The 25675-nt window shown below is 31.9% G+C and overlaps 1 protein-coding gene across 14 annotated transcripts in view; it reads right to left on the bottom strand.

Moving 5' to 3' along the window:
- Positions 1-25675, bottom strand: part of TRDN (triadin) — a 340918-nt gene that overhangs the window by 5943 nt on the left and 309300 nt on the right. For 11 of the 14 annotated variants that reach the window (XM_088795483.1, XM_074333512.2, XM_088795479.1 and 8 more), the window contains 5 exons: positions 20829-20849; positions 18876-18902; positions 17835-17873; positions 12657-12677; positions 1830-1871 (listed from right to left, as the gene is read on the bottom strand). In XM_088795483.1, the coding sequence (XP_088651609.1) occupies positions 1830-1871; positions 12657-12677; positions 17835-17873; positions 18876-18902; positions 20829-20849 (150 nt within the window). The remainder of the gene's footprint in view (positions 1-1829; positions 1872-12656; positions 12678-17834; positions 17874-18875; positions 18903-20828; positions 20850-25675) is intronic. The other 3 variants (XM_074333517.2, XM_088795481.1, XM_088795482.1) reach the window with 2 other exon arrangements.

The raw sequence follows: 25675 nt of genomic DNA, 5'->3' as shown, positions 1-25675 counted from the left end.
GTGGAATCTGGCTATTAGGTGACCATTTTAGTCAAAATAATTCTAAATTAGTGACGGTCATAAGTTTTCAGTGATCATCCTCTCCATGAAAGGATACCAGCAGACTGATCGCCTAGATCCTTTCCTTTGTTCATCTGACACAAGGACTTTTGCTGTAGTGACATGCACCACGTGTTTATCTAATGACGGATGACTTGGAGCTATTCATTTGAACTCTTCTCCTGGGTAGAAGTTCTTAACTGGTTTCTATAGATGGACTTTTGGAGAGTTTCCTGTAAAACTGTGAAATGTTAAGATGTGAATGAGTGTGAATGAGTGTGTGTGTGTGTGTGTGTGTACATGTTTTATCAAAAGTGAGGTTTTCAATTTTATCAAATTCTAAATGAGATCAAGAACCTTCCTCCTCAAGGTGTGATCCATGTACCAGTAGTTTCATCTTTATTTGGAAAATTAATATAAATGTAGTTTTTAGGCACCAAACCAGACTTATTTCATTTTACAAGATCGCCAGGTGATTCATGTATAAAACAGTGTGAGAAGCAGTGGTGTAGAAGTCAAAAACATATTAAGAGTTGTTCTTAATAATTAACTTTTTTTCAAATAATTTAAATATTCAGTATTCAAAAATGTATGTTAAGACAAGGGTAAATCATTTTTCATAAGACTCAGGTACCTGTTTTCTTGTGTCTTTTCTCAGAGCACTATTTTCTACACTGTTAATTAATTCTGGGCACTGCCACAAAACTTATATTTTGATGGTAAGAACAACTCTTAGGCAAACTCTTACTATCCCTAAGTAAGTTTGGAAGTAGAATACAAAATATTAATTATATAACAAGCCAAATTAGGAAGTCAGGAAACTCTTCAGAGAAAAAGAAAAACAAAACAAAACAAAAAGCAAAACAAATTAGTTGAAACCCTTAAAATACAGAAGAGATTTAGTCCTGGAAAGACTCGCTCAAGATCATGCCTCTGGTTGTAGTAGATTTTTCTGAGGTTTGAGGCCTCCCTACCTTCCTTCCTTCCTTCCTTCTTTCCTTCCTTCCTTCCTTCCTTCCTTCCTTCCTTCCTTCCTTCCTTCCTTCCTTCCTTCCCTCCTTCCTTCCTTCCTTCCCTCCTTCCTTCCTTCCTTCCTACCTTCATGCTATTGTTACTAGTATAGGTGAATTTTCTCAATTTTTCTTAATTAAAATATGTCAACATCATATTTGAACATTTTTAAAATTAAATTTATTGGGGTGACAATGGTTAGTAAAGTTATACAGGTCTCAAGTGTACAATTCTGTAATGCATCATCTATATATAACATTGTGTGTTCACCACACAGAGACAGTTCTCCTTCCATCACCATATATTTGAACATTTGTGTGGTCCTCCTGCTGTCAAATAACATCCCGCTGATCCTTGGTGATATGATAATTTTGAAATACTGCTCTATAAGCAGATTGACAAATAAATGCATCTAATAATGGCTTATAAATAAACTGGTATCCAACTAGTTATATATATATATACACACACATATACATATATATATATCACTTTAGCTGGAATGAATATATATATGAATGTATATATATATATGTGTATGTATAATATGAGTATATATACATTCATATATATATATACATTCAAATATATATATACACACATATATATACACACATATATTCCAATTGATGTAAAAAAGCTGTTTAAAAATAAGTCTACTGTATAAACATTGCTTAGGAAAAGATAAGGGCTAGATCAAGAATAGTTAAATAAATCAGACAGTCAAAATATTAGTCTTGAGAGAAAACTCATAAGTAAACTTAAAATAATAAGTTTACCTTTAGGTTTCTTTGAAGCTGGTACCTCTTCAAAATCTTCTCCTAGAGAGTAAAAAAGGACACATTAATTGACAGTCTATTTTCCAGATTCCCCAAAGAAGAAATATTATATTTAAAGGGTTTTAAGAGTCACAGAATCTCTTAACTTAGCATCTAGAGTCTCTATAAACAAGAGCCTCAGAACAAATAAGGTGACTTCTCGGACTTGGAGAGAGCATGGGCAGGGAATGAATGCCATGGCAGGGTTAGGGTTAGCAGGGCAGCAAAGGCTGGCTGAAGCAAGGAGGGCCTGCATCAACTCCTTCCCCATCCAACCCCCCCCCCACCCCCCCCCACCCCCGCTAACATGCCCTTCCTTCTCTGACTGCTAAAACTCTTTCCCAAACCACCACCACTTTGGAATTGAGAGAATTGGAGGTAAATGGATTCACATACACAACGTAGGTCAAGAGGAAACTATACATTCACATATTTTATTAGCAGACTGACTTCTGACAATTGTAAAGGCAATTAAAAGATATTAATAGTTGAATTAAAGCTGAAATATATAAACAATGACTCTTAGAATGCATTATGTATATTGCTTAGACTTTTGTGCATTCTATTTAAAGGTACATAATAAGAGAATGGGGAAGTGATTTTAACTCAGGGGTAATTCCAACACAATATAATTAATCTTTAAATTTTCATTTAAACTTTTTAGCACTTGTAATGATGTGAAAGAGGTTTTGTATTATTTATTCAGATTTTGCATACCAGCTGTTCACAAATACATAGAAAAGGGGTAAAATAGTTTAGTATGCAAATTCTCTTGAATAGGAAAGACATGTGACCTTTAGAAAGAGATGTTATTACGTTAAAAAAAACGGAAAAAGAAACAAAATTACTAGTATTTTTTTACAGTAAATTGTTAAAGTTTTAACCTGGTTAGTGTTTAAAAGATTTAAATACAATCTTAACTCAAATAAATACTGGGTTAAGTGACCACGGTCTTCAACTGAGAAATCAACAGCTATAAATAAAGGTATGGTATAAATGGTTACATGTATTTTGAAGTAATTAATACCTATATTTAAAAAATAATGTCAGACTTATAGATAAATCAAATAATTTTAATTACGTAATAAGAATCTGCTAATATCCATCGGAGATGTTTACAAAATTAAAATGATGTAAGGTCCTGTACTCAAGTAATACATATTTTATTTTTGTAGATTATAGCACACTTGAAACTAAGACTCCTATTCTCTAAATCAATTTGTAACCCCTGGGGAAATAAATGTGCACAGATAAAAACCTTAGCTTCTTCTCTTTCCCAAATCCTAGTTTCACAGTCCAGGTGAAGATTAACTTGAAGTTTTCCTGTAATTTGTTCATTTAAGATATAGTTACCTTTTTCAGCAATAATAATAATTACAATGAGTTCTCTTCTTATGCCATGTACTCTTCTAAGTACTTTACATATCTTTTCATGTAAGCCTCACAATAGACTTATATAATAGGTAGAACAATATCCGTTTTACAAGAGAAGATTGAGACTTGAGACTCAGCGAGTTTAAAAAAGAACTTCCCTCAAACAACACATTCTATAAAGTGCTAGAAGAGGGTCTGAAGCCAACTTTCTTCAACTTCTAGACCCTCATGATTTTAACTAAATTATTCTATCTCTGCTTGCAAAGCACTTTGCTATGTGCCCTGGAAGAACCAAAAGGAAATATATGCTACTTGGAAGTAATTGCAGTCAAGTAGAGAAAATGGACATATTTCAAACAAATATAAGATACTATAGACCTCAAGGTAGTATGTGACAATCGTCAAGATAAGTGCAAGATGTTTTCAAGGATGGAATGGTCACTTCTTCTTATGGAAATTAAAGATAGACTTTGAAGGATCCATTGGAGATAGACTTTGAAGGATCATAAAGAATTAGAGATGGACTTTGAAGGTTCATATAGTCAGAGGTGGGAAGAATATTCCAGGAAAAGAAAATGACAGGATCAAAGTTTTGGATGCAGGAATATTAGGAAAACAAATTTGAAGTAGGTTGGAACATGTGATAGGTATAAAAAATGATTAGAGAAAAAATATTTAAAATGTAGTTTAAGCCTGGATCACAGAAGCTCTAGACCCTCAAGTGAAGAAATGTAGGATTTATTTTAAATTTGCCATGAAAAGATATTGAACATTTGTTATATAAACAGCCTAATCAATTTGAAAGATTAAAAAACTTTATGCTAGTAAAAATGGAAAGGAAGAATGACAGAAACCAGAATGAAGCCTACTGAAGAGAGACTACAATGGTTCAGAGGAGAAATAGTAAAAGCCAACATGACTTGGCAACTGGGTTAGGGCCAGAGACAAAGAATAGTGAGTTGTCAAAGCAGAATTTGAAATTGTATGTTTAAGTTCCTAAAAAGAAATGGAAATCAGGTGCCAAATAGAAGAATTTCCCTTTGGGGTTTACAGAGGGTAGAGAGAGAAGTGAAAGAAGAGGGGCAAGATAGGAAAGTCAGTTATAAATTTGTGCCAACAAAAAGTGAAATTGGGAGTTAAAAATGTGGGACCAGAGCTGATAAGGTAGGTTAGGCTTTGAAAAATTTGGAGTCTTATCCACAAAGAGGTAGACAGTAAGTTTGGATGACCCCACTGAGGAAGAGTGCTGAAGAGTAAAAATGAGGGTAAACAATGGAAGAACTCAACCTGTGGAAAAAGCAGCAGAATCCAAATAGTGAGAAAACATACTCAGATTGGAAAAACAAACAAACAAACAAACAAAAAAACAAGTCAGATAATATTAAAGCCAATAGAAGGAAACACTTCAAAAAGGATGGGAGACCAACAATGCTGAGTGCACTAGAGTGGCTGAGAATGGAGAGTGAGAAAAGGTAATTAAGCTTTGCACTTTGGAGGTCTGAGTGGAGTTTTAAGTATACTATTTGAGGGAAGGGTCAGGGCATAATATTCAAGTTTTCTAAAGTTAAAGCCTGTAAAGGTGGTGAAGAATTGGTGGGAGGCTTATTTCAGAAATGTGACTGTAAATGAAAGCAGAGTAAAAGCACAACAGCTTCAGGAAGCACAAAAGGTAAGGGGAATTATATATGAGAAAATCATCCGAAGATATTTGTAGGCAAAGAGAGGAGGATTTCTTAGAGTAGGAATTTAAGACGCATCATTAAGGAGCAAGAATCAGGCAAGGCAAGAAGGGATGGAGTCAAGGAGGACATGATTTTTGGAGAAGCAATGCTTCATCTGAAAATGGGAGGAGAGTGTTGGGTAAAATAATGGCAAAGATGAAAAGAAATTATAATTTGGAGAGAAGGAAAAAATTAAATTATCCACATTGGATTGTGGCATAGATTGTTGATTTAATTTTTCTTATTTTGTAACATAAAAGATCCTGTGTAGTGCCCAATCTGTTCTGCATATTCTTAGCAAACATGATAAATAAATAAAAACTACCTAAATAATGCATGTGTGTGCACCAGCAGTTATTGCATGTTTATTCATATTAGCAGTCTATCCTGATTTGTGCAGTTTCAAGAAATACTCACAGGGAAACATCTGGGGTCCTCCTGCACAGACACAAAGGTAACCTAGCATGGATTTTTGTCTCATCCTTATATCCTTTTCCTTTATCTAATTCACTGCACCACTTTGTCTTTGCAAAAATACTGAAAACTTCAATTAATTTTTTTTCAACTGATTTGCTGAACTATGTGTACATAGTTTGATGGAATATTATATTTTAAGGGTGCATTTTTCTAAGGAATCCTAAGAATCCATGGCAGTTCAAAGCTACAGTTGACAGCCAGTTTATTTCTGCTCTCAGGTGTGAAAGTGTTCTATACATGTTATTATTTTATATGAGCATTTGTTTTAAAGAAAATTAACCATCACACTGAGCCAAATTGCCAGAATTCTTGAAATTGACCCCAGGGGGCAATAAAGTATGCAGAGACAGTTCACATTTGGAAATTTGCACACAGTGAAACCAAGTGTATTCAATAAATGTGTGCAATCCTTTATGAGTGTCTGTCCTGTGCTCTGAGCATAAAATACGACTGTCTTGAGGGCAATGTCAGGACAACTTAACATCACCAATAAATGAATGTGGCCACATTGCTGGAACCAAAAGACTAATAATGAATGGTGACAAACATTTCACCAAATGTGACTTCTACATAGGTTTTCTCTGCAGTCTAGCAAAAGAAGTGAACAGAGGGAGTTAGCATGGCAGCTGGTACCTACTTAGCAGACCTCAGCCAAAAGTAACTGCTCCTTTTTTTTTTTTTTTTTCCTCCTGGAGCAAAATCTCCATGAATTTAATCACCCTTGCTCTAAAAAAGTGGGATTTTAAAAAATCCATCCCCCAAATAAATGAGATGCTTTTTCTTATTATGATTTGATCTCATTGTTCTATCCATTTTGACACAAAAGCTTAATGAGTGAAATGTGTCCCAAGCTAAGGAAGTAACCCAGCATTAGGCCACAATTATCACCACCACCATCATCATCGTCATCCTCATGGTACCAATTAATAATCACTTATTATACACCAATCATTACTTACGTACCCTACTATTTCATCTTACTGAATCTGCCCCAAATTTCTTATTATAATCCACATTTAAAAAATAAGGCTACTAAGCAGACTGATGTTAAGCAATTTTCTAAACTTTACACAACTTTTAAGTCATGACTGGAACCCCGTCCATCTGAAGCCAGTGTCCCTATCAGCTACTTCTTTAAGACAGCGTTTGTATTTCTACCATGAATTTGGTGCTAATTTGTTTTTAGTAAAAACTACATTGATGTTAGTATTCATCCACATTCTATTCCTGCAAGTGACCTGTAAAAATATTCCATCCAGCAAGGAACCTCTAACAAAACCAACCAACTAAACAAACAGAAACCAGCCATTTTATAAAACAAATAATTGCTGTTTTTAGGATATATATATATATATATATATATATATATATATATATATATATATAATTCTGAAATCACATTTAATTTATGTACTACAAAAGGTGTATCTTCAAAGGTTTGTTCATATATATATTAATTGAGAATTGTTTTGTCTAAAGAAGATTAAATTTAGAATTGTATGCTGAAGAGCTGTCTAAAGTTTTAATAACATTTAATTTGATACAATTACCTGGAAGTAGGACAACAGATAGTTTGCTTTTTAATTTACAAGAATAAGGCATGCATCTTGGTTAAAACAAGATTTGTGAATAATATTTTAAAAACTATTGGACACTCATACTTCTGACAATGTAATAAACAACAATTACAAAATCAGACTTTTTATAGCAGTGCTGGGCTTAGAGGAGGTAAAGGAAATCTTCAAAATTCTCCCTCCTGCTTGGGAGGGGGGAAACACCCTTTTGATACAAGAAAGGTGAGGTTACCCTGAGGACAAGTAATGATCTTAAAACTGGAATTCAGAAACTAAGTGTTCAAGGAGAAAAGTTGGGGAGGAGACATTCTTTGTTATGTCAGGGCTGGTAGGATGAAAATAAAACTGCTAGGTGACTCAGAGAAGATCGTAGCAAAATAATACGTAAATATCCTCCAAATGTCCCATAAAATAGGTAGAAAAACCTATGGATAATTTTTATAACAAAACGAAATTAAATCTAAAATACACATGGATTAAGATAAACGAAGAGTCAAAAACATAGCAGGTCTCCAGAGAAGGAAGCGATGGGGAGACTGAGAGACTGGAGAACAGGGAACCCTAAATAGCCAATAGGTATTTTCTGAAAAGTGTGTCAGGGTAACTTGAAATTATCAGCTGAGACTGGAAGGGACATTGCCCAGTCCAACAGCGGGTGAGCGTACAGGGCCCGTCTGAGCATAACGTCTGAGTGCTGGTACCAGTGGCTACCCTAGGACCTCAGGAAATTGATGAGCCAGACTCACTCCTAGAAAGTGCTCCACAGATGGTAAGAAACTGGTAGCTGTGAAACAAAATTTGAGCAGAGCAGGGACAGTAGAGACAAAGAAAGATAAGGTCAGATAAAGTGAGGGAAAGAAAAAAAAATGAGGTCGCAATCAATGTTTCAGTCACAGAAGGCAAAATGCCATCATGAGTGTTGAGTCTGAAGAAACAATAAACAACAAATTCATATCACAAAGTACTCCTGATGTTGAAATGTTTACACTCAAAATTTTAAATGTGTGTGAAATGTTTTAAGAAATACAATATGAATTCATAAATAAGGGAAACCAGGAGGAGATTATAAAAATAACCAACAAGATTTGAAAATTAGCTATTATGATAAAAAAGAAATATATAAAATCTCATTGGATGAGTCAAATAACGTATTACATAGAGCTGAAGAAATCGTGAATATATAGTCTTTACATAATAACTTCTATATTTTATAGACTGTAGCTCAATTCTGATATCTAAAGTATTCACTTTAATATTGATGCAAACTGCTTATTCATTTGCCATATTTATATAAGAAGAAATAATGTGGAACGAAAAAAACAAACGAGTAGTTTAAAAGTTAGAAAGCTTTAAACTATACAGGAAGTTGTGTAAAAAATGTAGAACCATATGGTTTCACTCGTATTATAAAAACTGAAAGCAACAAAGGGACAAGACAAACCAACAAACAAAAACTCACAGACACAGAAAATAGTTTAGTGGTTACCAGAGGGTAAGGGCAGAGGCAGTAGAAGTGGGTAAAGGGGGTGATGGAAGGAGAACTGACACTGGGTGGTGAACACACAATGCAATATATAGATGATATATTACAGATTGTACACTTGAAACCTATGTAATTTTACTAATCGATGTCACTCTAATAAATTTAATAAAAAAATGGAAATCCTGGCTAGTCCTCTGCTGGGCTTGTTTGAAGTTTAAAAAGTAACTAACTTCTCAAAAGATTGAGTTTTATTAGTATAATCTTACAAAATTAAATTCATTATCTTTGATATCAAAATTAGATCTCATAGATTTTATAATGATCCCAACCTGTCTAAAGTAGCTAATGTTGGTGAGGTGCTAATGGCAAAATGCTCACTATTCATGATCAAGAAAAATGTTACAGAGAAAGATGCCAAAGTTAAATTTCCACAAAGAATTATCTCAAGAAATGTTCTGCATTAATCCATTTTAGAATATGCATTCTGAGGGGAAGGATAAACAAGCTTTACTTAAATATTGACTACTAGACAGTAAAAAGAACTTGCAAGAACTATAGGTTTCTATAAAATATTTTTTCTTGAAACCTCAACATCCATTGTTCTACATATATTATCAATGTCTCAGCTATGTCAAGAGCCTTGCCACTCCTCTAGGTGCAGGTCTTCCCTTGGCACCACTTGCCATTTAATAATGTATTTTTAAAATTTATTTATTTTATTTCATATTTTGCTTTTGGGCAAGTTCCTGGGGAGAAATGTTTTAGGATGTACAGTTTGTTTGTTTTTTCAGAGGAAAAGATTTCAAAAGTCTTAAAACATTAATATCAGGAAGAAATGGTTGCTCTATTTGAAATCCAATAATGCATTTATTTTTAATTTTTAAACTAATGGATCTGAAATGTAATAAAATCTAACACTCCTTGATGTGTTTTTCCAAACTCCATGGAAAGTAAATTATTCACTAGATATTTACCATATATACAAAGAAAAAAGACACAGAATCAAAATCAAATGACTATTTAAACATTGGAAAACTACCTCCTTTAAAAAAAAAAAAAAAAAAAAAAGGTCCACAAAACAAGAAGTGATTAAACCTTAATTGTTTGTGAATCATGGAAAATTTGATTTTGCAATGTTACTTTCACTGATGTTATAGAGACATATTAGTGCATTGCTGATTCTTATCAGCACCTTTCCTTATTCCTGCAATAAAACCCCAGATATTTGAGAATCCAGTACAGTGGAATGGTTTCAACAAACTCAAACTCAATCAGAGTGAACCATTCGTATTCAGAAAGAGATACATCCATTCCGTTTTAGACCAGTCATATTCCACATATTAACATTCCCCCTTCCCAACCAAACACTTTGGAATGAAGGATGGGCTCTGTGCATCCAGCACGAAAGCACAAAAAAATGGCCTATCAGAGGTAGAGAACCTGGTCCCATCCATAACACAACAAATGCAGGCACTAGAGTGAAATTAGAGGATGTTGGCAGATCAGTGGCTTCAAAGCAGAAGGTATTTTGAGAACCTTCTTTTGTAAAAGACAATTAATGACTAAAAACAAAATAAAAAAGTTTAACCCCTACCCCAAATTGTACATGTATATAATGTTGAAAAGTTTTCAGAAAAAGAGCAGTGGTTCTTTAGTTTAAATTATCTTTAGTATGTTCTATTTGCTAAATATATGAGGTAGCCTTTGAAGATTGCATCTAAAAAGGCATTGTTAAAAAAAAATGTGCAATAGAGAATATAATCTTTATATACTTAGAAACCAACTTATGAAATGCATTATTCCATGATGACCCTGGACATTTATTTCATATGATCCATAAGAAACAATACAGTATGCATTTTCCCTCGTATTTTTCTGTTAACTACTCTTACTCTTAACTGCTTACACTACTACTGTTCCTGTGAATTTAGACTTCCCAACAATTCCTTTATATTTTACTACCTTAAGAAAGTAAACCATAACTTTCTGAGGGCAGTTAAGTCTAAATCCTTTGGCCTACAAGTTCTCTGCCTTATCGTTTCACCCTACGTGTCCTTACCTCCCACTGCTTTCTAACACTAATCCTCAACTCCAGCCAACTCTTCTTTTGACTGTCTCTATATACTAGGCTTGTTTGGTCACCCACTGTGAAATAACGGAAAATATAATGTACCGATCTCTGCCCCCAGTTTCTGGCAGAGTTCTTAAACCCCTTGTAATTTCCAAGGGAATTAGAGGAGAGTGTTTTGTTCTAATGAGACAATGCTCGGTGGACTCCTGGATAAGGGCTTGTCATCAAAAAGACCAAGCCATGATTAGAAGCTTGGAACACTCAGTCCTCCCACCCATCTTTCAGGAAGGGTCGAGGGGCTGGAGACTGAGTTAATAATTGATTATGCTTATGTGAAGAAGCCTCCATAAATGTCTCAAAAGCATGGGGGTCAAGGAACTTCTTGGTTGGTGAACACGTCTACATGGCAGGAGGGTGTGCACCCCAACTCCACAGACACAGAAGCTCCTGAACTTGGGATCCTTTTGGACCTCGCCCTATGCATCTCTTAATATTGCTCTTCCTCTGTATCATTTTATCACATCCTTTATTATACAATAAACAAGTAATCATAAGTAAGTGTTTCTCTGAATTCTATGAGCTGTTCTAGAAAATATTTGAACTCAAGGAAAAGGTTCAAACCTCTGATTTGTAGCCAAATCAGACAGAAGTTTTGGATAACCTGGGACCTAATACTTGCAATTAGTATCTGAAGTGGGGACAGTCTCAAGGGATTGAGCCCTTAATCTATGGGGTCTGCGCTAAATCTAGTTAGTTTCAGAATTGAATTGAATTGTAGAAAAACCAGCTAGTGTCACAGAGAATTACTTGAGGTGGAAAAAAAATCCGTACATCCTGTGTCAGAAGTGTTGGGAGTGTGGTAGTAGTGTGAGAGTAAAGGAGAAGCACACATGGGTAAGATTTTTTTTTTTTACATCCACTTCTATCTTTTTCCAGTTATCGAATCCTAACCATTCTTCAAGGTACGTGGAATTACTTCCTTGATGAAATCTGCCCTAACTACCTTTGACTGTCACGGAAGGGTTAGGAGTGGGAATGACTCAGGGCTTTCCTGAGGATCAACTCCAAGATTTGCCTTTGCAATAGTGATGCATTTCTGTGCCCGTGTAATAAAATTCCTAAAGCAAGTCCATGTGGGGTTTCATTATTTGCAATCAAAGAACTTTGAATGAGATACATGGCTTTGGAGAATTGAAATGTGACTAGTACAAACTGAAATATATTGTAAGTATAAAATACACACATATAATTTCAAAGGCTCAATATAAATAATAAGGTAAACTATTGATACATTTATATATTGAATATATATTGGCATATAATTTTTATGTATAGAGTTCAATAACATTATTAAAATTATTTTTACCTGTTTATTTTTACCCTTTTAATGTGTCAACTAGAAAGTTTAAAATTACATGGGAGTCTCACATGATATTGCATTAGGCAACAATGGTTTAAAATGATTTGTTTTTCTTAATTTGGAAACATAGAAAGAAAAATTGCTATTTCCTCAAATTTTAGGAACTTATAGGAAAACTTACAGTTGCACCATGTATAGTTAGAACTCTTATCTGTACCTAGATCTTGATATTTAAGAGTGTTTTCTGAGAGCTTTATCTGGTCATGCTATATAAAATTAGATCCATTCCTAACTATGTTATTCTTCTCAGATATACAATTATATTTAAGTTAATGAACATTGGGAAACAACAACAAATAATTAATAGACCATATGTGCTCTATAGCAAATTTTCAGTGATTGAAAGTTCAAAGTAGAAACAAGATTATTTTGTTTCGTTCTACTTCAATCACTGAAAAAAATTATGTATTTGAATGTAAGTCACTGGAATCTTTCGGCTCAAGAAGATGATAAGGTATTTCTGTTACAAGTTATCATTTCAAATAGTGCAGTTTTATTTTTTAACTTTCAGCATAAGTAAGATTAAAAGTTAACAAATTCCTGTCAGAAGGCTTAGTATGGAATTACTCATTCTTTTAGCATTAAATATATAAATATTTTATGAATTTCAACTTGAAATTCATACTGTGTGCCAAAGAGAATTTATCATCAAAACAAGCAGTACTTACTTGATACTCTTGCAGGTTTCTCTACCAAAGAAAAAAAGAAAACAAGTTGTGTTTAACACAGATAAAATGCAAAGAAATTATACACCAACGGACTATATAAAATTCTCTAATATCTTTTGACTTTCTCATTGTCTAAGAGTTAATGAAAAAACATAGCTCTCTATTGCCTGAAAACATGGGTCTTTGAATATCTTAATTGCTTTTATGTGAGACATCAAAAAAAGCTATTAATCATTTCAGGTATCACAATATATTTATGCTTTTTAAACATTCTTACCAAAATCAACAGGATCTTTCTTAAGTTAAGTGTTTGGTTTAACTGTAATTATACTCAATGTGCATAAATTTACTTTGTCTAATATAATTAATCTAAATATTTGCTTTACAGTTTCCAAATTCCATAAAATATATCAATGAGAATTATTTTCTTTTCCAAGATGAATAAAAACAACTACCAACTGAACTGAAAAATATAAATCTTAAGAAGTAACATACAAAATCAGTTTAATTTTTCATAATTATTTGTTTCAATGAGCAATTATAATTCTTCAAAGTAGTATGTTTTTCCATGAAACTTTATGTATGTAGGACAAAGATATAAAAATGAGATGATTGTCTTAAATACCATAACAGACATTCTAACTTTTTGAAAAAGACGATTGTTAACATTTACATTCCACCAACATTAGCTTAATTCAGAGGGCTAGACCTGAAAATGTTATTTTTTTAAGGAAACTGCATTACATGATTTACTTTGAGACTTGTAGAGTTTCTACTATAATCTTAATTCTGAAGTTTCTAAGAATTACAAACATACAAATATTAGGTTAATGCCAACTGAAAATTTTTTTCTAACATTTTCATTTGTGATAGTTATGTTTTTGGTGATATTACAGCAGCACACCTAATGTATAAAATTGCAAAACAAATAAAATAATTCAGAAAAATGCTTCAGTAAGTCTAATATATTATTATTATTTTTTCCTTTAAAAGTCCTAGGATTGTCTAAAAAGACAGGAAATTAGAAAGGAATCAAACATTTACTGAAATATAGTGAACTATCTATTGAATGAATGATGAATGAAAATGTGCCTACACTCTCACCTGGCTCTGGGTTGGATTTACTTGTATGCTTTTATATATAACAATTCTTCCCTACTGTATATTCATAATATAAAGATCTTTGAAATGATGGAGTCACAGGATGAAGTAAAAAGGGAGTATCCATCTAATGTCTGAATTCTTTGTACAGCTCTCTACTCATAGCTTTAATAGACCATCTCCTTGGTAACAGACTGGGGTACATTTTATCTTTAGGCTGCTCAGATTGGTAGAAAGATTTCCCTTATATATGCCACAGTGTGATAGGAGAGTAAAATGTGATTGAATGAGCATAACTGTTAAGTCTTTGGCATCATACTGACTTAGAGTCGATTTCCTGTCTCTACCATGTAAACACACTGAGATGTTAGACTTTCCTTCATCACACTTACCTCATCTTCAAACTAGACATAATAACTGGTCCTGTACTAAGGATTAAGTAAACTAATAGTAGGAAAGGATATAACTATGGATTTTCTAAGTAATTGATTTCTTCTATTTTTCTGGCTGGTTATCTTAGAAAATATTGAATAATATTTTGGAGAAAGTTTCAATATAAAAGTTGTGTTCCTTTATCTAGCTTTCTACAAATTTGGTTTGCTCTCTTATTCTAAAATGTACCCCTAAATATTACTGAAAATTATGTCTAAATCACTAATAATTTTATGTCTGTTATATTTTTAAATATGTCCCATCATTTCAGGTGTACATACTACAGTGAGCAGCAAGAGGGAACGGCTGAAAAACAAGATACCTCACCCCCTGACCCAGCACCCGTACAGACACACACACACACACACACACACACACACACACACACACACACACATTGGAGGTTTATGTATGTACTATGAATGAAAATACTTGCTCAATTATAGCACTTTTACTTGGTTCCTTAGAATTTAAAGCATTTACATTCATATATATATTTTTTTGGGGGGTGATTATTCTTTTTTTTATTAGTTTCAGGTGCACAAAACAAAGTAATAGTTAGACATTTATCATTTATATCCATCACACTGTGTCAACCCACATTCCATTATATTTTGAATTAACTGGATTTACCTAAAAGGGTATTATCCAGACTACATAATTCATTGATAGTCTTATAGTTTTATGATAATCAATATCACCAAAATAGGTAATTCTCATTTTAGGTAAAGCACATCTGTTTGCTGTGAGTATTTGCTGTCTACCATTCACTTTGTGTCTGGCTTGAATTAATTTAAAGGACCAATTTATAAATAATCAAAAATATATTCATGATATTAGCTATATTTTATGCAGCAATAGATAAAATAAATCTCATCTCTATCTGTTTTTACTACTATGTTATTTTTTACTATACTCATGATACAAAAGTCTTTTAAAATACAGAACTTTGTCTTCTGATGTGTACTGGAATATTTTATTGAATGTTCATACTGTTCATAGTTTCAATTTTTCCACATTTCTAGTTTTTCATTGAAATTTCAGCTTCTTGCTAGATATCCTACCTGCCCACTTCCTCTGCTATCAGCAGAAGTGAATGCCTGCTAGACATCCTTGCTTTCAAAGAATTTAGTGTTAAGATTGTGCCAATATAATTCAAGTACCTCGATATCAACATAGCATTTGATCAAAGTTCAATATTATCTTTTGTCACATTGTGTGACTGATGACTTTCTTTTCTAGTTGGGACTGTTTGTAAAGATAATGCAAATTAGTTAAAGACAAAGAAAATCTGAAAAGCGGCAAGAGAAAAGTAGTTAGTTACCTACAAGGGAACTCCTATAAGATTGTCAGCTGATTTTTCAACAGGAACTTTGCAGGTCAGAAGGCATTGGCACAAAATATTTAAAGTGATGAAAAGCAAGCACCTACAACCAAAATTACTCTACCAAGCGAAGCTAACATTTAGAATTGAAGGGCAGATGTGGAGCTTCCCAGACAAGAAAAAGCTAAAGGAGTTCACCACTACTAAACCAGTTTTACAAGAAATGTTAAAGGACATTCTTTCAGAAGAAACATTTTAAAAAGATACAAAATATGAATAACAAAATGGCAAGAACTACATACTTATCAATACTTACTTTAGATGTAAATGGATTAAATGCTCCAATCAAAAGACATAGGGTGGCTGAATGAATAAGAAAACAAGCCCCACACACATGCTGCTTACAAGAGACCCACTTCAGATTGAAAGACACACAGAGAAAGTAACGGGATGGAAAAAGACATTTCATGCAAGTAGAAATGAAAAAAATCTAGGGTAGCGATACTTACATCAGACAAAATAGACTTTAGAAAAAAAGGTTATATTAAGAGACAAAAAAGGACCCAGTAATTCCACTTCTGGGTATTTAGATGAAGAAACTCAAAACAACTTGGAGAGACATGTGTATCTTTGTGTTAATTGCAACATTATTTACAATAGCCAAGATCTGAAAGCAAGTTAAGTGTCCATAAATAGACGAATGGATAAAGATGTGGTACATATATATTAATATACAATGGAATATTACTCAGCCATAAAAAAGAATGACATCTTGCCATTTGTGAAGATATGGATGAACTTAGAAAGTATTATGCTAAGTGAAATATATCAGGCAGAGGCAGAGAGATACTATATGATTTCACTTGCATATGAAATCTGGAAAACAAAATAAATGAACAAAACAGAAACAAACTCATAGATACAAGAACATTTTGATGGTTCCCAGATGGGAAAGGAGTGTGCAGATAGGTGAAAAATGGGAAGATAGTAATATGTGGAAATTGCCAGTTACAAATCAGTCACAGGGATATAAAGTACAGAATAGGAAATATAGTTAATAATCGTGCAATAATTATGTATGGTGTCAGATAGGTACTAGATATTGGGGTAATCATCTTGTAAGTTATATAAATGTCTAATCACTATGTTTCACACCTGAGACTAATATAATATTGCATGCCAACTGTAATTAAAATATGTTTAAAAAGAAAATATTAACTAAAATGTCAATTTTTAAAGCAATTTTCATAAAAAATTCAGCTCACTTTAACTCTAAGTTTTATCAACATGGGAATAATTAAAATGTTGTAAATATTTTTTCAGGGTGATTTAAAAAAATATTTGCTACTAACACTTAACAAACATAAATGTTAGCAGTAGAGATTTTTTATTTGCATAAAACAGATATAATATGCATATGGCAATTACAGGGGATTTAAAGTAATTAGAATCCATGGACAATGTGTTGTTCATATAACTGTATTTGGGGGTAAACCAGAAGAATGTGTCTTCTTTTGTTATTAATAATCTTTTGATATGTCTAAGAATGCTTTCTTCCTGATCTAATAGTATATTTCTTTGATGATTAAGACCTTTATAAGTTTCTCAGATAACTACGTTGATTATCACATGACATTGTGTACTTTACTAAATAAATAAATCCAATGTTAATGAAAAAGCAACACTGTGATTCAGCTTTTCACTTGCTGCTCACCAGTGGCACAATACATGGGTGCATACTTGTGGGGACTGGCCTGCTGTCCATTGCTCCTTTGACATTACTACACATCCAATAATTATTTACCACATATCTTCTTTTAATAAAACCAGCACTCATCACATACCTAAATGAAAGTTTTATACATATAAAAATGATATAAATAAAATTGGACTCAAATATTTTGGCTCAGGGCTTTTAAGCTTTTAAAAATTATTTTTTTCTTAAGATGCTTCATTTTTGCTGTTTCTATAGAGAAAAATGGTCATTAGAGTCATGTATTATATTTATTCAAAGCTCTTGCTAAGGTTTGGAGTTGCATTTTGTTTGGTCAATATTGACAATTTAGGTGTTATATGAAAAAGAACTCTGAGGTGTTAATTTAGCAGTAACAGGTAGAGTTTGCTTTAGGATCTAAATTCCTATTTTCTTTAGGTATCTAATAATAATTCAATACTTACACCTCTTGTGTGGCTAATCCTACAATGAGCAGCAATTCTGATGCATGCTTTAAAATCATAAATTGTTCTTAAGTGATAACATTTGTATAATTATATATTTTTATCCCTGTATTTTTATCACTAATTTGATGTTCATGTCTTACCTTTACTTTCCTTTTCAGATTTTTCAATTTTCTTCTTCCCTAGGGGAAAGAAAAACAACAACAACAGAAGTCATTGTCTTAAAAAACATAATTTTTTTTTACTTAATCACAGAACAAGCATTTGGAAATGAGACTTAATTCCATAAGTGAAGGGGGAGGGATCTGCTTTTTCAAGATGTGAAGAGTCTCTCTCTTGTGAGAACATATATACAGAGGGTGTCAAAAAAAGTATACACATTTTAAGAAAGGAAAAAAACTGTTAAAATTGTAATTCTCAATATATACCGATAGCAAAAGATGAATACAAGTCACATTTGACTTCTGCAATTACAAGAGGTGCTCAAAATGGTGACCATCAGCGTGCAGACACTTTTGATTACGGCAGACTACTGCTTGAGCAACGCTGACCAAAGTGTCCTCTTGTGTACATTTTTTTGGCACCCTTGGTATTTTTCTTATGCTTGGTTACTTGGCTTATATTCATTAAGTCACCAGTATGGCAAAGCCCCATCGCTTTGTTTTTGTGTTTACATGCTTTGAAATAAAACTATAGTAAGCCATGTATTATTAATATATTTAAACTAGTAACAACCAGGGGAAAAAAATCTACATTCACAGCTTTTGTCTTTAGGAAATAAGAATTTGACTGGTGTTATAGATGCTCAATAAATAAACTATTGAATAAAACTAATGAACATCACAAAATATCTCCAAGCAAAATGTGGACACTTGCTTTTCGAAACAAGAGTTTTAGTTGATTGATGATGTTGTTCAACTATATTTATCAGACAACAGTGAAAAGGAAACTGATATTTAATGAGTGACAGAGAAGTATGTGGGGGGGGAGGTTATGTATATTATTTCATTTAATACTTATAACAAGCCTTTGGAGAAGTTATTATGCCTGTTCTTTAAGTGAGGAAACTGGGGATTTGAGCAGTTAAGGGTTTTCTCCAAATATTGCACAGCTAGATAGAGGTTCACATTTATATACTATTTCTACAGATCTTTGTTACCTCTTCTGGGGAAGGAAATATTTACCTGATTCTTTGATTTCTGATGTTTCCTCTTTAGAAAAGAAGAATATAATAGGGAAAAAAAGAAAGAAAAATAAAAGGAAGGAACAGTTTTATATTTCAGTAGCAGAAAATTGAGCTTCATCTGCAGATATTTCCTATTGAATTCCAGCAGTAATAACAGTAGACACATGTATATAAAATGCCACAGAAACATACTGATAACTAATATTTCTGAAAACTGTAACTAGAAATCTGTTTTGAAAATAGAACCAATCTAGAGACTAATCTTCTTTTTAATTAAAATTTATAAGATTGACAATGAATAGTAAAATTACATATTTCAAGCGTACAATTCTGTGATGCATCATCTATATATCACAGTGTGTATTCACCACCCAGAGTCAATTCGCCTTCCATCACCATATATTTAACCCCATTTATCCTCTTCCACTAATCTTAAACTCTCTTCAAACATGGTAGAATTAATGAATTCTAAGTTCTTTGGTTTGTTCTGTTAATTATAATTTACAAATTATAAATCTCCATTACATAAACTTTTAACATATTTCTCATATATCCAGGCATGCATGCATTCATTGAATATTCATAAGGCAACTTCATGTATAAGATGCACTAAATATAAAGGATGGGTTTGTGGGATGAAGTTGAAAATATCACTGAAATAAACTCAACTCACTGTGACTACAGTTGGAGTAGTGAAACAAGCTATAAAATGTTATTTGTCCATAGACTATAATAATGCAGAACCAGTCTTTCGTTTTGTCCTTTAAAGAAATTTGTAGACTAACAGTATTTTAAAATATAACATACCAGGTTTTTAAAAATATATATTTCCTCACAAATCAGCTGAAGTGATAACATCTTCTCTAAACCTGATACATTTAACTATCAGTGTTATATAACTTTTTTGGAAACTATTTTCAAATTCAAGAAAATTGGATTAAAATATTTTATTATAATGAAGATAAAAAATGAATGTTTCATAAACAAAACAGTATTTGCAAATGATTATATTTTATACTATCATCCTAGTTTTGATTTTCAACACTTAATTTTTATTATATTCTTCACATTAGTACTAATAATACAAACTAAGTGGACTAGAGATTTTCTCCAACCCAAAGACAACATTTAATGTTTTAACATTGGCATGGAATCCATTCAGAAGAAAACTGTAGCTGCACTTGTAAGAATCTGTTATAACATTCGTAAGGAACCACGTGAGTCCTTGTCATCTAAAAACATTGGATATAATTTCTAGATACATTCTTGACTGAAATGCACATATTTTACCCCAGGGTAAAGCCTGGGTCATGATTTAACAGTATTAAGTAATTTAATTTTTATAAAATTTCATAAATTTTCAAAATGTCATAAACGGTTGCCTTTTTAATATTGTTTGAAATATCAAAATAAAACAGTAATTCTGATATACTAAGAACAACTTACCTGCAAATTTTGAAAAATAAGAAAACAAAAAGCTAATGTGTTAAAATTAAATAATTGAAGGCAGGTATTATGTGTTCTGAATTTTTCTTGACCTAGTAGTGATTATTTGAGTATCTCCATACTGTGTTTACTCAATACAAATTAACAAACAACTAAAAGTACATAAATGAGAAATGCTACCACTTTTTTTACCCACAGGTATTAGCTGTCATGGTAAATGTGTTAATTACACAGCTATGACAACAAAAATTATTTTAGGTGTTCCTTCATATATCCTGGTACAGTGTAATATACCTAATAAATGCTCAATAAATACTTGTTCAAGGATTAATAAATTCAATAAATAGAATATTCTGTCAATCTGAATCATTTATATAGTTAATGGCATGATGGCTATTGCATTAATAAATATACTGTACATTTTTTCTGCATGTATAATTCAAAGAAATTATAAGATTAAATTAATTAAATACCAAGTTCTTAAATTCAAAAATGGTACACTTACTTGAAGCTGGTTTTGGTTGGTCTAAAAAGTAAAAAGGAAAAAAAAAATCAGTGATAATTTTCTACCTATAGGTAAAATATTAGCTATTTATATTTCCTATTTCTTTTTGTTCAAATTAAATTAGGAATAAGATAATTTACACTGAAATGAGCAATAGGCAATGCATTTTGAATAATTTTTAAGTCATATTCCCAATGTAGTCCTGAAAGATGAAGTTGTAAAACTTCAAAGTATAGATTCTTCTTGGTTTCCTCTTTATTCCTGTAAAATCTCATTTTTCATTTGATGCACTACGAATGCTCACAATAATCTGAACTTCTTTTTCTGAATGGCATAAAATATTGTACAAACTACCACTGTCCTTTAGAATACATATGACTATTAATTAATATTAACTATTCAAACTCCCCCAATTTAGTTTGTGAATGAAGAAGCTGACGTTATAAAATCTCAGGAAGAATAAATGAGTGGTAGGTGATAAATACAAAAATATACCATCTAAAGAAATGATCTCTTTCTCCAATATATCTTATCTTCTGAAGTCATTAATTAAAACTTTAATTATTCAGTCTTACACCTCAAGGTATATTTATTCATTAAAAAGTAGGAAACATTTGTTCATGATTGTGAAGAATTTGAATCATCCAAAATTATGTCAACTAACTAATTCATTAACAGTGGGGAATACAAAATAATACTCTTTTAGAGAACAATTAAGAATATCTATAAACTTACATTGCATATACAATTTTATTAAAATATTGCTTTAATAAATTTTATCCCAAAGATAAATTCACAAAACTAGACAGGTAGATCTATTTATTATTGTGTATCATTAAAGAAAGCTTGTTAATCATGTGTAAATCAAAGACTAGTTAATTGTGTACAAGTATATAAGAATACTATTAATGAGGAAATGTTTTATCTACTGATATAAAAAAATCTTCAAAATACAATGTTGAATAGAAAAATATAGAGAAAGGGCTATTTATACGATGTCATGATTTGTGTAAAAAAAGTGGGAATATATATATTTGTATATATGTATGTGTATATGCATTTATATATATTGGTAGAAGGATACATTAAGAAATAAAAATGTTTATATATTAGATACTATTAGATATTTTGGGAATGGCAACTGATAGAATAGGTAATACAGAGGAAAAGGAGGGATATTTTTTCAGTTAGCATCATATATACCTTAGTGTTTGAACCATGCACAATATTATATATTTTAAAAATTGAGATATATCCTTAAAAGAAGTAAACTATAATAGAATGGGATAATTTATATTTCAAGAAAATATATTATGTTGAAATTTGGATTAGTTTTCAGTAAAATGTAGTATGTGCAATTTGATAGAATATTGTACAATACTATCAATAGTGAATCAATGTCATCAGTATGATAAATGATATTAATACTGACAACAGTGAAATACTGAATATTTTGAAAGGTTCAAGTGAGTATAAAAGAAAATGCTATTTTGTTAATACTGCTGCATTATAGTAATATTTTTGGCAATCCACATATATTGGTTATAATATTTAGCAAAATGTTTCATTGTCAATAATACCACAGTTCCACATCAGATAAACTAGATCTTCCACAAAACCACAAGACTAAACACTATCAGAAAATAAAATGAAAAGCCATTTTATGCTTTGTTTTAATTTTCAAATTTAGTAAAAGTAGTGAATTAAGATAATGTAAGCCAAAAATGCAATAACACCTGTTTTTATAGGTGGAGATGTTTTTCTTGATATTTACCTTTTTCTAGAGAGAAAAATCAAAATTAACTGACAATCTGTGGATTGTTTGAGTAGGAAGCATTTCTTATTTATATATTTACAGGCTACCATCATTTACATGGGAAGCATGGCCCCAAAGTCATTTGCATATAATTGGAACACAGAAAGCATATTGTCATAGAAACACAGTAAAAACAAGGTCAGGTTCATTTTCAGGGCATCCTGTAAGACAGTTACAAACCTACTAGCCCTCTTGGGGCCATGTGGTATAAAAGAGAATAGAATATGACAAAGTGGGGAATAATAAGAAGAGGATTTTTCTCTTTGGTAAAGGTTGACTCATCCCTTGGGGATATTTTAAAGCAGATGACAAATTGCCTTTGGCATTTTACAAGCTCTCTCTTTACCTCTTTGACTCTTTCTAGTTCTTTTAATGCTGGGTCTGAAGCATTTTGGTGCTAGACATTAGCTTCTTGTTGAAAATTTAACCCAGACCTGCCTTATTCCAGAAAGTACCACATTTGTATTTTTATCTTACTGAACCACCCTCTCTTTCCAGGTCCAGTTAGATTTCTCATAGATGTATGTAAACTAAGTATAGGAGACTACAAATGAAATCAAAATTTGTAATTGATATCTCTGTTAATCTTCTGAAAAATATTAATTAAAAAACAAAAAATAGGATCTCTCTCTCTCTCTCATCAAATTGGAATTTCAAATGAAGCCACATAGGGTAGGATATTTTGAATGAAGTTGAGAATACTTTGAAATGGAGAAGAGCACTGTCAAGCATTAATTCTTTTTAATCACTTCCAGGGTTAGTGCTCCTGAGCTTTAATTAATATTTAACTGGCCTTTGCTTATCTCACTCCTGAATTTGGAGATTCTCTTAAGTACTGCTATTTTTCCCCAACATGGTGCACCAGCAGTGAAGTAGGTGAGAAGATGTAGGACCCGTGTTGTCATAAGACTAAATTGGATATATGTATATTAGGGATTGACAGCATTCAAGAATGAACTTTTATGAACTTAATTTGCATAAATGTTAATATTAAATAAGCATGCAAAATAAAAAAAATTAAGTAGCTAATATTCAAGTTATTAAACTGTCATAATCATAGCAATACCAAAGTATAATAAATTATAGTAACAATAATAATATTATGCAAATGTTTATTCAAAATATATGCAACAGGTTCTTTGATTTGAATATATATTCTATTTAGGCCCCATACATTTGCACCATATCTCCTGAACAACTTATGTAGCTTCCTAACTGGACTCACCAAATTCATCTTTGGACCTTGTCAATCCATTTTCATAAAGACCCAGAGAATATTTGACCAACAGCTACTCATGACTTCACCTAGGTTTCCATTTCACAAATACAGATCATTCAAGGACCATCATAACAATTTTGACACAATTTTGGATATATTTCCTACCTTTGTGATAATGGGCAAATGCTCATGTCTTCCTGAGCCCAATAATCACCTTTTAAACTCTACAACTGTAATAATCTCTGTATCACTCCTAAGCAATAAAATGGCTGGTCTCTAAAGTTCATACTCATGAGAAAATTCCATGATTTTAATAAACAAATGGCAAAATGTTTATAATTTTATGGATTTCTAAATACCAACAAGTACCTACAGTATAATTAATACTTCTTAAAGCAAACAAATTAAAAATAATATGTTGTTCATATTGCCGGTAATTGTATACCATTTCTTATTTTTCATTATTCATTATGAATGTTTAAAAGATTCTCATCACCCTAGCTTCTTAGTGTTATTTTATAGCCTATATGGCCTCACTCTTTTAATATTGAGAACAGTGATATAACTTCCAGAGATTTATTCTGTATAATTATAGTTAACTATTAATTAGTAGAGAAAGATAAGGATGTTAAATCAAAGCCATAGCAAAAACATTAATTTATCACCTATATAGGTATTTTAGTCTTAGGCAACACTAAAAATAATAATTTAAAAAAAAGCAAATTGTTAAAGTTGAAATGAGCAAGCAATACTTTTGAGATTTTATTATTTTCATCTCTTACTTGCTGGTTTGGGCTTGACTGTGGAGAGTGGAGGAAAATAAATGTCATATTGATGAATATAAACCATGGGGAAAAACAACTCTTTAGCATTTATACTTATCCTTCTTAGTTTTAGATTCTCTTTTTATCAGAAGCATAATCCATTCTCTCTGAGCACTATTATTTCACTGTCAGTGAATACATTAATCACATTGCTAAAGAAAAACTAAGACACATGAAATGTATGCAAAATTTTAAACTAGTATATATTTGAAACACAGATACATTGGGCTAGTTTCTTCATAATCTCCAAATACCTATATAACTAAATGAGATATTCAGAGGATCATATTAACAACTTATGGTGAAAATTAGAGGAACATTAACTAAAATTATGAGCTTAGGCAATGGTTGGAATAGAGTAAAATGGTCATAAGAGATAATGTGAAATGGCCTTATGGAGTTTCTTTCTTCCTCATGTAATAATAGTCTATAATTTCTATAAATAATTAGTTCTTTCCTGAATTTTATTATATTTTCCTCTGAGAAACTGTATTTAAATCCTCATTATCATGATTATCTCTGTTGAAAGAAATTACTTTTCAGACTTTTTCTGTTGGATTTACTTTTAATAAGAGATTTACTATTCATGACTAAGGTGGGTAGGATTTCTGTCTTGGAATCAAATGGAAGAGATTCAGTGGTTACAGATGTCAGCAGAGATGACTCAGTTTTGTTCATCCTTACAGAAAAGAGCTCTAGAACTGCAAGAGTGTGTGTACACCCTTGTTTTTCTCACATGAAACAATGAGGGATGGACTGTTTTGCTTTAATATTATACATTCTGTTGATCTTTCTCTGGGGCAGCTCCACGTAACTGTCTGTGGAGCTCTCATGAGAGGAAATTATTCCATAGAATACATACATAACAGAAAGTTTCAGATTTTTGTGACTTTAAAATTTGAGAAAATATGCTTTGAGAATAAGACTAAACACCTAATAGCACATGGTAATCAATGCATAATATGGATTTCCTCATGCATTATATGTA

The sequence above is a fragment of the Rhinolophus sinicus genome, chromosome 2 (assembly GCF_057876585.1).
Source record: "Rhinolophus sinicus isolate RSI-liver-muscle chromosome 2, RSI-T2T, whole genome shotgun sequence".
Lineage (NCBI taxonomy): Eukaryota > Metazoa > Chordata > Mammalia > Chiroptera > Rhinolophidae > Rhinolophus > Rhinolophus sinicus.
The sequence above is the reverse complement of the archived record's forward strand: the minus strand, read 5'-3'. Positions and strand labels throughout refer to the sequence as shown.